At 34.3% G+C, this 14,351-nt stretch overlaps 1 protein-coding gene across 4 annotated transcripts in view; it reads right to left on the reverse strand.

The window, feature by feature from the left end:
• Nucleotides 1-10,066: 10,066 nt before the first annotated feature.
• The window catches only part of LOC106882433 (uncharacterized), a 233,419-nt gene continuing 229,134 nt past the window's right edge, over nucleotides 10,067-14,351 (reverse strand). For all 4 annotated transcript variants that reach the window (XM_089365502.1, XM_052973728.2, XM_089365501.1 and 1 more), the window contains one exon: nucleotides 10,067-10,982. In XM_089365502.1, coding sequence (XP_089221628.1) covers nucleotides 10,252-10,982 — 731 coding nt within the window. In that variant the 3' untranslated portion in view covers nucleotides 10,067-10,251. The remainder of the gene's footprint in view (nucleotides 10,983-14,351) is intronic.

Genomic DNA, 14,351 nt, shown 5'->3' on the forward strand with positions numbered 1-14,351 from the left:
CCGGAGCCTTGAAGGGCTTTTAGGTGCTTTCGCTCAATAAACACACACAACGCCTGGTCTGGGAATCGAAACCGCGATCTGCCAACTGTGAGTCCGCTGCCCTAACCACTGGGCCATTGCGCCTCTGTAACTTAATAGTTTGGTAAAATAGACAAATAGAATAGATAAGAGACTACAAAAAAGAAAAAAAAAGAAAAATACTTAAGGACTAAGGTTGAGTTATTTGACTAAAAATTCTTCAAGGTGGTGCCAAAGCATGGCCTCAGTCTAATGACTGAAACAAGTAAAAGATGAAAAAACATTAAGGAATTAAGTTGTAAGGAAGATTACACACACACATACACACACACAGTGTTCAGGCTAAACTTCATGATTTTTTTCATGTCCTCTTGTTTTTTGTTTTTTTCTCAAGAACAGCTTGATGCATTGGTGAACAGCCAATGGTATTGGAGAGCATAAGGATTAAAGATGTAGATGGGAAAAATTTAGCTGCAATGTTGATATCACCTTCTCATTCTTCGATTGAAATTACAAAGAAAACAGGACAAAACTGGATCCCTTTGGTCTCGTTTAGAAGGTGATTATCCATGACTATGAAGATGGGATGCACTTATATTGATGCAGTTACACAGATACACACACACATTCGTGAATACACAATCATGTATATTTATATGGATCAATTTTCTCTATCTATGTAGGTACTGAATATTAATGAACTTTCAAAGACTTGCAGTAGAAGTGTTTGAAATGTTGTCACTGACAATGGCAAAGTTGAGTTATGAGAATGTTTGATATCTCATGAAATGAATTTAAAGTGAATTTGATAGCTTTATGCGATATTAAGTGTGGCTAGTGTGTGAGTATACATATATATGTATGTGTGTGTTTGTGTGTGTATCGGTTTCAGATTTTGACACAAAGCCAGGATTTCAGCCAGGATTGATCTCAGTGCTCAACTGGTACTTCTTTTACAACCCTGAAAGGCAAAGTCAGTCTCAGCAGAATTCAGAATACGTAAAATACACCATTTCGAGCATGGCCATTGCCAGTAAGACATTCGAGCAAGATTGTTGCCAGTGCTGATGGACTGGCTCCAGTGCAGGTGGCACGTAAAATACACCATTTCGAGCGTGGCCATCACAAGTACCTGCCTGACTGGCCCTCATGCCGGTGGTACGTAAAAGCACCCACTACACTCTTGGAGTGGTTGGCGTTAGGAAGGGCATCCAGCTGTGGAAACACTGCCTAATCAGATTGCTGCCTGGTGTCGCCTCCAGGTCCAGCAGTCCTCAGTCAAATTGTCCAACCCATGCTAGCATGGAAAGCGGACGTTAAACGACGATGATGATGATGAAGATGGATGAAATGTCCAATGTCCAAACAATCCTGCCAGCTTGCTTTATACACACACACACACACACACACACACAGGGTGTTCAGGCTAAATTTGATGGTGTTTTTCATGTCTCTGTTTATTATTTTTTTTGTTTTTCAAGAACAGTTTGATGCATTTGTGAACAGTCAATGGCATTGGAGAGCATAAATACAAAAAGTTGTAGTCGGGAAAAAGCTAGTTGACATGGAGGACTGAAATCCATCTGAATATTAGGAAAGAGTTACCTGTATCATGATGAGTCATGCCAGGTGTCAAAATGCCAACATCATGACTGCTACTGAATGTTCTGTGAACACTGTAAAACCTGTAAGTTGGGATAAGGACATCATGTAAACCAGCTGTGATGGTTTTTGGATGTGTTTCAAGTGAGGGTGACATCAGGCCATCCCACATCTCTGAACAGGGCCTTAGGATCAACTCAGACAGCTATGTAAAGCTGCTGGAGATGATAGTCAGACCCTTGCTACAGCTGCTGGACAGCCACGTGTGGTAACATGACTGGTTCTTTGCCATACCTCCAAGAGTCAAATGTGGTTGTAAGAGACTTTCTATGACTTCACCCCAGGTCCAATTTCTGGCATCCTAATTCCCTCAGTTGTCATCCAATGGATTACAATGTGTAAAATGTGTTTGAAAAAAAAAACACCAACCACTCTACTTCCAACACCAAAACCAAGCAGGTGGCCAAGATCAACGAGGTGTTTGAAGATCTTCGATGAGTTCATGAACATTGATTCTTTTCCCTAAAACTATATATATATATATATGCACACAGACACAGATGTATGTATCTTAACCTTGCCCCTATATATTATTGTAACTGAAATGAGGGAGCCTCTACACCAGCAGTTCACAACTGTGGCTTCCAAGGATGCATATGGCCCTCAACGGTCTTCCCTCTATAAATGAAATTAATTTTTCTTTGATTTTTTTTTTTTGCTTTATTTCTTATGTGTGGCCTCCTAAAAAAATTAATTCAGGTTTTGGATATGGCCCAAATATTAAAAAGATTGAGAACAACCATTGCTCCGCGCAGTTTCTTAGTCAGCAAGAAATACCAGCCAATTCCCAATATATACATGCAAGCCCTTTACTCAGAAAATAATGCCCTACTATCTAAAGATGGGGAAAAAATGAAAGATACTTGAATAGTCTAATAAAAAAATTACAAGGTCAGGACTGAAAAACCTTTACTTGTAGGTTCATTCAACCAGAACTGAACAACAATAACATCTTTAACAATTTAGCATTTGCGGAAATGTCCTACACATTCTATGTTCAAACTGGCTAGATCCAGCCCTTCCCGCATTCCCTACAATACCTTTGTGGGAATAAATAATCATATTATTAAAACCTCAAGGCTATGATTTATTCAAAACAATGTGAATAAATAAGTATTACATTTGGCAGAATAATCTGAATGCTAAAGGGTTAAGGCAGCCATATCCAGCTGAAATATTCTGCCTGTTCTATATTCAAGTCAGCCAGATCTGGTTTTTCATACCTACCCTACAATGTCACCAAAGTCATTCTAGAACTAAACAAACATATCATTGAAATCTCACAGTTACGAGATTATGCATGATTAATTCGAAACAAGGTGAATGAATAAACATTACATTTGACAAGAGGACTAATCTGAGGATTAAGGGAGTTAAAACAGAAATAATAATAATCTCATGGCTTATTTCAAGACTGTACACATCTAATGTGCACTTTTAACCCTTTAGCACTTAAACCAGTCATATCCAGCCCAAATATCCTATTTGTTTTATGTTAAAACTGACAGGATCTGGCCTCTCATATTTACCCAGTAATATCATTCTAGAAATAAACAATCACATCGTTGAAATCTCAAAGCTATGAGATAATGCATGATTAATTTTAAATGATGTGAATAATAAATAAGCATTACATTTGGCAGAGAGTAATCTGAATGCTCAAGGATTAACATTTTATCTCACAACATTTCTGTTCTTTCTTGTGTTTTTCAACTAAAAACTATCAACAGTATCCTTGTTGATGCAATTATTCTTTTAGTAATCCCATCTTTAAATTCCTCTTGGAGGTTACAGTCAAAAGAGCCCAATGCAGAGTGATTTGTGGTCCTGAAGCACCTTTATCATTCTCTGCAGGGGGTACTTCCTACTCATTTGTTGATATCTTATCTTTTATTTGTTGCAGTCATTAGACTGTGGCCATGAAGAAGTTTTAGTCAAATGAAATGACCCCAGAACTTATTTTTTCTTTAAGCCTGGTACTTATTCAATCGGACTTTTTTTGCTGAACCAGGAACATAAACACACCAACAATGGTCGTGAAGTGGTGGTGGGAACAAGCACAGACACAAAGACACACACACACACACACATATATATATATACACACACACACACACGACAGGTTTTTTTTAGTTTCTGTCAACCAAATCCACTCACAAGGTGTTGGTCGGTACAAGGCTATTTTAGAAGACACTTGCCTAAGGTGCTCTGAAGTGGAATTGATCTCAGAACCATATGGTTGGGAAGCAAGCTTCTTACCACACAGCCATACCTTCTTTGTATTGTATCAATTATTTCATGTTTTTTATGTTGCATTATTAATCTGTATTTTGTTTTTAACCATACCATTTACTGTATTGGTGTGTGTGCATATGTATGTATATATATATATATATATATATATATATATATATATACACACATACATACATACATACATATATATATATATACACATACACACACATATATATAGTCTTTTATTTGTTTCAGTCATTTGACTGCGGCCATGCTGAAAATCAAACTGTCTAAAGTATTGAATTTTCCACACGCCAAACAAGTTCACTGTACTCTTTGTCATCCTCATCATCGATTTAATATCAACTTTACCATGCCTACATAGGTTGTATGGAGCTTACTGAAGCAATTCTCTACAGATTGTAGCCTTTCCTGTTGCCAACTCTTAGCTGTTTCCAAGTAAGGCAATATTTTCCCCCATGGCCTCAATGTTTACACAGAATATTGGAAATGAATGACAATCATTTCCAACAATCAAATGATCAAGATTGGGACACACACACACAGAGTGTGTGTGTGTGTGTGTGTGTGTGTGTGTGTGTGTGTGTGTGTGTGTGTGTGTGTGTGTGTACACACACAAATGATCACAATAAGCTACTTTCAGTTTTTGTCAGCAAAACCCACTCAAAAGTCTTAGGTCAGTCCATGGCTATAGTAGATGGCCTGCAGTGAGACTGAACCTGAAACTATTTGGTTAGGAAGCAAACTTTTCAACCACACATCCATGCTGCTTATATGTTTTCTTCTTCGTTTCCCTTTCAGACCTGCTGTACTCAGATCAGTGTCCATTCTTGACCGGTTCTAGTAACACCAGTTTTTCCTATCAGAAGAAGCTATTGTTTATTCTTCAAGATAGATATTCTGCAAGTGGTTCACTCAACAATACTTCTCACAGACTAATGTAGCTGATCTGAGAGAGAGAGAGAGAGAGAGAGAGGGGGGGGAAATGAGAGAGAACCTCCATAAAGATTGCTCATAGAGCAATTTGAACTCAAAGTGCAGAGAACCAGGTCAAATCACATGAAATTCTATCCTTCACCATTACAACTCTACTATTTTACTTGTTTTGCATGTATTTATGTATGTATCACCTGACTGGCTCCCATGCTGGTGGCACGTAAAAAGTACCCACTACACTCTCAAAGTGGCTGGCATTAGGAAGGGCATCCAGCTATAAAAACTTTGTCAGATCAGATTGGAGCCTGGTGCAGCTGCTGGCTTTCCAGACCTCAGTCAAACCATCCAACCCATGCCAGCATGGAAAACAGACGTTAAACAATGATGATGATGATTCTTTTATTCTTAAAGAACATTACCTTAAAGGGTTCTTTTTTAGTCAAAGAAATCAACCCTTGGACTCATTCTTTGTAAGTCTAGTACTTATTCTATTGCTCTCCTTTGCCAAACAGCCAAGTTATGGGTACATAACTTCACTAACATTGGTAGTCAAGTGATCAACGTGGGGACAATCACAGACATACACACACATACATACATATATATGTATATATAAATATATATACACAATGGGATTCTTTCAGTTTCCATCTACCAAACCTGCTTACAAGGCTTTGGTCAGACTGAGGCTACAGTATAAGACACTTTCCGAAGGTGCCATGCAGTGGGACTGAATCTGGAACCATGAGGCAAGGAAGCAAGCTTCTTACCTCACAGCCATGCCTGCACCAGTGTATATATATATATATATATATATATATATATATATATATATATACAAACATATTGTGTGTATGTGTGTGTGTATACACGTGTGTGTGCTTGCAGAACCATGTTTGTAACAATTTGTATAAACATTATGTATTTTATGCAGCTGGCCCATGCGGTCAATAAAGTAACTATTATTTTTTTTATAGTAGAGACAAAGACAGAACGTATGGTATGGAGTAGAGAGAATGGGTTTCTTTCAGTCTCTGTCAACTAAATCTACTCACAAGGCTTTTGGTCAGTCTATGGCTGACCAATAGTAGAAAACACTTGCCCAAAATGCTACTCAGTGGTACTGAACCTGAAACCATGTGGTTGGGAAGTAAATTTCTCAACAACATGTCCGCACACATATGTATATTGTTACCTTTTCAGTCACTGCTGTATTCAGATCAACATCCATTCTTGAATGGTTCCAGTAACATATCAGTTTTAATATATATACAATATCATGCATTCTTACTTTATCCTCTTAATATAAATCTACATACAGCCTCATAAAACAAATCAATAATAATAATAATAATAATAATAATAATGATAATAATAAGCAGTTATTTTTATTGCCACAACGGTGACAGATGAGGGAGATAATACAACAACTTACAAAAATTTATATCAAAATCGAATGAAATGCAATGAAAAAGTATGGTACATAATACAGTTTACAAAATATGATAATGTTGCATGACAAAGGGTGCCACATAGACCAAGAGAAAGGACCATAAAGGTTCAAGATTACCCAGACTTTGAAGGATAGACACTCTTTCTCCTAGTCATTATTTCAAAGCAAACAATGCAAAAGAGTGTACTCATTAACTCCAGCTATATTTGCATTCCTCATTCAACACTCAAAACACTGACCTCTCTATATGTATCTCTCAAGGCATTTTCATACAGCATTTGTTAACCCAGTACATGCTCATTAACCTTGAACATCATTGTTAACTCTGAATGTTTCTAACCCTTTAGCATTTAAACTAGCCATAATAACTGGCCCAAATAATTTTGCTGGTTTCATATTTCAAATCAATCAATTCTGGACATTCACACCTACCTGACAATAATATCATTCTAAAAATATACCATCACATTATTGAAATCTCGATGCTACGAGATAACAAGTGATTAATTCAAGACAATGTGAATAAATAAGCATTACAATTGCTAGAATAATCTGAGTGCTAAAGGGCTAAGCAAGGCTCATGGGAACATTTTTCTTAAGTTGAACACTTTAGGTTAACGTTGAACATTTTCATTAACTGTGAACATCCTTGTAAATAGTGAACATATCTATGCATGTTTACTAAGATGTACCATGAATATGTAATAAAAGTAGTAGCATATTTATTTTATTATCATCATCATCATTATTATTATTATTATTATTATTATTACTACATTTTTATTCATTCATTTTTTAATGATTTTTTTTTCCTCTTGTTCAAGTTGATGTTGCTGCAGAGGTTGTTGCTACACTTTGCAATAGTTGTTGCTACTCTTTAAATTCGGGTTGTTGTGATTGCGATTTTTACCTTTTCTTTTTTTTTGTTTTGTTTTGTTTTTGTTATGTTCTACCTGTTTTAGCTGCTATTGATATTGTTATTTGTACAAATTGTTGTTGTTGTTGTTCTAGCTTTTATCATTTGTTAATATTGCAGTTATGATGTAACAAACAGCAACAACAACAAAACTGCAAAATATTGATTTCTAGAGGGATGTAAATATTGAGGAGGCAGGGGGGGGGAGAGGAAAGAAAAGAGTATTTTGGATAACCACCACCATCACCCCACCACCACCACACACACACACTAGAACAGTACTTGATTGTACTTAATAGTAACAACCCTGGAAGGAAAAAAGGAAAAGCCAACTTTAGCAGATTTTGAACTCAAACTCTGGCAGTTTAATCGGCTGCCATAAAGTATTAATGCTTATTATTATTTTTTTTTTTACTAAATAATGACAATAAAAATAATAATTTCTTACATTGGTACAAGATCAGAAATTTGAGTGGAAGGCAGCAGATAAATTATCAACCTCCAAAACCTCATATTTTTGACCAGTAACATATTTTATTTACCCAAAAAGATGAAAAATAGGGCTGGTTGACCTTAAAGGGGTTAGAAGTTAACTGCAAAGAAAAACAAAAGGCTCATAAAAATATTACAAGGGTATTATCTACTGCTCCAATGATTCTATCACCTAATTTTAATAATAACGATAATAATAATAATAATAATAATAATAATAATAATAATAATAATAATAATAATAATAATAATAATAATAATAATAATGGTTTCAAATTTTGGCACAATGCCAGCAAGTTCGGGAGAGGGATTAAGTAAGTCAATTTACATCAACACCAGTGCTGAACTGGTACTTATTTTATCAACCCTGAAAGGATGAAAGGCAAAGTCAACCTCGGCAGAATTTGAACTCAGAATGTGATGACAGACGAAATGCCGCTAAGCATTTTGCCCAGTGCACTAACGATTCTGTCCGCTCGCTGCCACAATAATAATAGTAATAATAATAATAATAATAATAATAATAATAATAATAATAATAATAATAATAATGACAAACAAAGAATAACAAATGAACAAATATGTGCTTTTTTTAAACATAGTGTTTATAATAGATTTTAAAAAATTCAGTTGTTGACATTCAAACAGTTCAAAGCAGGTAAAAAAAAAAAAAAAAAGGGACTGCAAGTTTTACTTCTATTTCGATGGTTTAGAAAAATGATGAATATTGCGCAATTTTCTATCGGTCTGAGGCATGGGCTTGTATGCAAGCATGTGAATGCATATATCTGTATGTGTTGATAAGTGTACGTGCATGTGTGTGTGTACTTATGTGTTCTATCGAAAAATATTTATGCTGTTCGAAATTAACATCCCTTTCATTAATGCATGCTGTCTTTTTATTAACTCTATTTTTATTTATGAATGCATTACATTTCTACATATGTGCGCATGATTTTGTGTGAGTATGTATGTATGTATGTATGAATGTATAAAGTTATAAACAGAAAAAATTTGATGAAAATTTATTTAACAATAAGAAAATTCAAATGTCATAACAAATTGTTTTGTAACTTAAAGCAAGTAAAGATAATTTATATTATTGTATTTAATAATAAATAAATTGCATGTCTGCATTAATACAAAATGCAAAAAAAAAATTTTTAACAATGCAGAAATGTGATCTTTTGCATTTTTCATTAATGCAGACATGCAAGTAATTTATTTATCATTAAATATAATACTATAAATTATCTCTGCATGCTTTAAGTTACAAAACAATTTGTCATGATATTTGAATTTTCTTATTGTTAAATAAATTTTCATCAAGGTATTTCTCTTTTATTTGACTTTATACACTCATTTTTTTCTCTTCTATCGTACTGTATATTCTCTGTCTTGTAGAATGCTACATAAAGAAGCTTTTTTATGAGTACTACCGGATTATTTGAATCCATATGGTGTCACTTAAATTGATGTGTGTATATAGTTTATTGAAACTAAAATTTTATTTCACAACTTGAGTTTCATGCCTCTACAATTTTCAGGCAAAAACATGTATATACATACATACACACACACACACACATATATCTATATATACATACATACATACATACATATATATATATATATATACATACCCACATACATATTAATGCACACAAATATAATGTATTCTTATAAAAAATAATATATATACATACACATATATAAACATACACAACACATATATATATCTAAATATATGCAAGTGTATATTACAAAAACACATTGAAGACAGACTGAAGTTTAGAGGCGCATTAAACCGGGGCTAAATGGGCTGATAGTATAAGTCTTCCTTCTAGATGGGACATCATTTTGCTGCATGGTTTACTCTCAGCTGCTGGTGATCAAGTCAGCTGAGAAAACTGCAGCAATGCATATATCTAAAAAAATGCATATACACACACACACACATATATATATATATAATTGTGTGTATAGTATGTATGATGTATATGTATGTGTATATAAATTTGTGTGTGTTGTGTGTGTACTTATACACAGATATATGGGTATATATGAAAATACATGCACGCAAACATCTGCATATAAAATCAAATAACTATCTATATATATTTAATATCCTTATCTATGCATTTACTTGTGGTATTAGAATCGTGACACTGCTTGTGTTCATGTATAGAATGTACTGCAATTTTATTATGGCTGTGATGACAGGCATACATGAGTGTATGTAAATGTGTGCAAGTGTGTTAGCATCTGTGTTTTATGTATATAGAAAGCAAGTAAGAATTATATAGATAAAACATCTATATAATTTAATATTTTTTTATTCATTTTTTTTGTTTATTATTTATATTATTTTTTTTATTTCATTTTTTACATATCCACACCAGCAGGTTATGTAAATTACTTCAATTGTAATTTTATTAATAAAACCTTACCAAAGCTGATATTAGCATATTTTTAGCTGAAAATATATCATATACACCAAAAAGTGTGTATATAATCATTCGAGTACATGTAGCAAAGACTTCATGTATGCTGCAGCAACAAGCGCTGCATATGGTTGCCAGCCTTTCTTCCCAGTTCCATCAGTGTAATCTGCCATTCCTCGAATTACTAGGAAACTGCAGTTTCTACTTCCTTCCAGCGAGTCAAGAACAGCGTCAAATTCTGAATCGAAAGCCTTGATGCCATTCAGCTGGGCAAAATCCTTGCGCATCTTATCATTTTGGGTTACCATTTTGCCAGAGCCAATAACTCCATATCTAATGGTCACCTGTCCCTCTGTGTAGGACTGAAAATGAGAACCAGATGGTTTTGGATGCTCGTATTGAACAACAGTACCATTAGGTTGGGTTGCAAATAGCTTATCTCGCATAATAGATGGACGGTTAAAATCTGATTCTTCACTTTCAAGGAGATCTCTCCCTTCTTCAATGTAGGGATCCCATGGTTTTGCAATGGTGGGATTCCGTTCAACAGTGCACTTGAGGTTCTCAACAGCTTTTTGAAAGTTCTGATTGGTTGACGACCACGACTGTGTCACATAACTGTAGCCAATAGAATTAGGAATTTTCTCAGCTCGTTGGCAATGAACATAGAGTGAACCACTTCTGTCAACAGGCGTAGATACTACCACATCTCCGAGTCGAACATGTTTGTTGAAGTCTGAGAAGTGAGGAACGGCACCGCCAACGCCAACAAGAATAACATGTTCAACATAACTAAAAACGCCTGAAAAAAATAAAGAAAAATAAAAGGAAAAAATTATTAGTATTCTTTCCACACGGAAGAAAAATTAATAGTTTAACAAAACATAAATATTTTTTTAAAAGAAAACTATTGAAAGAACAACGTTTTCAGATGGTTGATTTAAGAGAGTATAAGAAAATTTAAGAACTTCTGAAATTATTGGCTCATCCATAAATAATTGAAAAATTGTATGAACTAAAAGTCGGAGAGGGATGGGATAAACTACCTGCATCAACTTGCTATAAAAGCAGGTAGTAATTTTACCTTATGCTTATTCTTAGTGCACGTTTTGAAGAGTGCAGTTCGATTTTAACAGTTATTTTTTCAAACCTATAATGGAAGTGACAAAGGAGCATTTTCAGCATATTTTGCTTTATGAGATCAATAAAGGCAACAACGCAAAGGAAAGTGCAAGGAATATTAACGCAGTATATGCTGAGAGCCTTTTCGGTCATGACTGACCATGGGATTGCACCTAGAATGTTTCTTTCCAAGGCACAAGTCCGGGCAAGGTCGTTTATGGAAGACCAGCAGTAGCCCATACATACCAGCCTCCCCTTTCCATGCCACCTATGTTATTCAATGGAAAGGCAAAGGCTGATACAGCTTGGTACCTGTGACGTTGAAACTCATTTCTACAGCTGAGTGAACTGGAGCAACGTGAAATAAAGTGTCTTGCTCAAGCACACAACACACAGCCCGGTCCGGGATTCGAACTCACAACCTCACGATCATAAGCTCGACACTCTAACCACTGAGCCATGCACCTTCACATGCAGTAAATACGGATCACGCAGTATATAGGGAGTCATGTGCCTTCACATGCAGTATATAGGGATCAGACAATAAGCATAAGCCAGTGTCAACGGTGGTTCCAGAAATTCCAAGGAAGACAGAGGGAAAAAATACCAATGATTTACATGTGGCTACATTTGGGAAAAAAACAGCACACACACACACATATATACATATACATACACACACATACATATATACATATATATATATATATAAATGCTATAATTAATAGAGCAAATAGTAAACAGTTGTCATTATTAGTACTCAGAAGTTTGAATGTCAGAGCAATGAACTACTGTATATTCTTGTTCGCTATTAATGGCAACAGATGCTACAAAAAAAAAACCTTTAAATATAAGGGAAGTAACTCAAATGGAAAAAGAGAAAAAGAAAAAAGATAAAAAATGTATTAAAAAGTTATAGAAACATAAAACACCTGCGTTCACAGCATCTACATATGTACACACGCACAAAAACATGTATATGTACACACACACAAACATATATATATATAAACATATATGCAGTACGTACTCATGCATACATACATACATACGCACACACGTGTATGTATATATATATATGTATATGTACGCAAGTACATCCTCATATACACATAGGTGCCTATATGCATATGCGTAACATAACACATTTACACATATAAATATATGCGTATATATATATGTATGTATGTATGTATGTATATATGTATATAAATATATATACAGACATATATTCACACCCCTGTATACACACACACAAACATATATATATATACCCTCCCATCACACACATACACCTGCACATATACAAATACATGCATATTGATATAAGTGAAGGGGGTATGTGCACATGAAAAATCACACATATACACCAGACACAGTCTTACACTCATATGCATACATACACACACACACACACACACTTACATATTATATACATACACACACATATAAAAAAGAAAAAATATATAAAAAAAGAACAAATATAAAAATGGAAATTAAAAATTTAAAATTAATGGGAATTAAAATGTATGGGAAAGCTTGTGCAGGAACATAGTAGAGATGCAGACACTAACTGTGGTCTTGGGGGGCCCCAAAACAATAACAGGTATTTTGTGACATGTGGACGTGATCCAAAGAGTTCAGTTCTCGAATTTAAACATGTGGTGGGGTGTAAGGAACTTTTCCAGATGAGCCATCATTCCATGTTACAAAGACTGCACTTGCCACTACCATTGATATAAGGGTTACACTTGGCTAAGATCTTCCAGTAAATACTGTAGTTGACATCTTGTTCTGTTAAGAAACATACATAACTGGATAATTTAGGAGTCTTTCATTTATTCCAGTCTGTGTAGCTTAAGGTGTGATTGTTGAATCTTGCTTTAAAATTTCCCTTTAATTTCCCTCTATATATCTCTTGGATAAAACTGTATTATTAGCATTGGTGGAACTTACAGTAGCTTCATAAATAATGGCCTCAGTCATGCAGGCTCCATTTAGTGGGTACAGTTCTTTATTCCTGCAGAAACAGATAGCTTTGTGGTGTTGTGTTGTATTGTATTTCTACTATGTTCCTTCACAAACTTTCCCATATATTTTAACTCCCATTCATTTTTAATTTTAATTGTTTTTCATATGTATTTTTATATATTTTTCCTTTTTATACATGTGTATATATATATATATATATATATATATATATATATATATATATATATATATATATATATATGTATATATGTATGTATGCATGTAAGTGTGTGTATATGTGTATGTATGCATATGAGTGTAAGACTGTCCAGTGCATATAGGTAATTTTCATGTGCACATGCCCCCTTCACTTATATGGATATGCATATGTTTGTATATGTGTGGATGTATGTGATGGGAGGGTGTATATGTGTGTGTGTGTGTGCGTGGGATTGTGAATGTATGTCTATATCTATAAATATATGTCTATATATGTATTATGTTACATGCATGCATGTAAGTACCTATGTGTATATGAGGATGAAGTTGCATATATATATATATATATATATATATATATATATATACACATCGGTGGGTATGTATGTATGCATGAGTACGTACATGCATATATGTTTGTGTGTGTGTATACATGTTTAGTGTGTGTGGAGGCTGAGTATGTACATGCATATATGCTTATATATATACATATTTGTTTGTGCGTGTGCGTATACCTGTTGTGTGTGTACATATGTTTTATGTTTCTATAACTTCTTTATATATTTTTTTTTCCTTTTTCTCTTTTTCCATCTATTAGAGTTACTTCCCTGATATTTAACAGTTTTTTGGGGGGGTTTTTTTGTAGCATCCATTGCCATTAATAGCTGATGACAACCGTTTACTGTTTGCTCTATTAATTATAGCATATAAAACAATCCTCTATTTCTACAAATATCAAGGTCTCATTCTTTTGTTGTTATACATATTATTATTATTATTATAAATATATATATGTATATATATATACATATGTTGGCGTTAGGAAGGGCATCCAGCTGTAGAAACTCTGCCAAATTAG

Source organism: Octopus bimaculoides, chromosome Z (assembly GCF_046866305.1).
Source record: "Octopus bimaculoides isolate indiv1 chromosome Z, ASM4686630v1, whole genome shotgun sequence".
NCBI classification, from domain to species: Eukaryota; Metazoa; Mollusca; class Cephalopoda; order Octopoda; family Octopodidae; genus Octopus; species Octopus bimaculoides.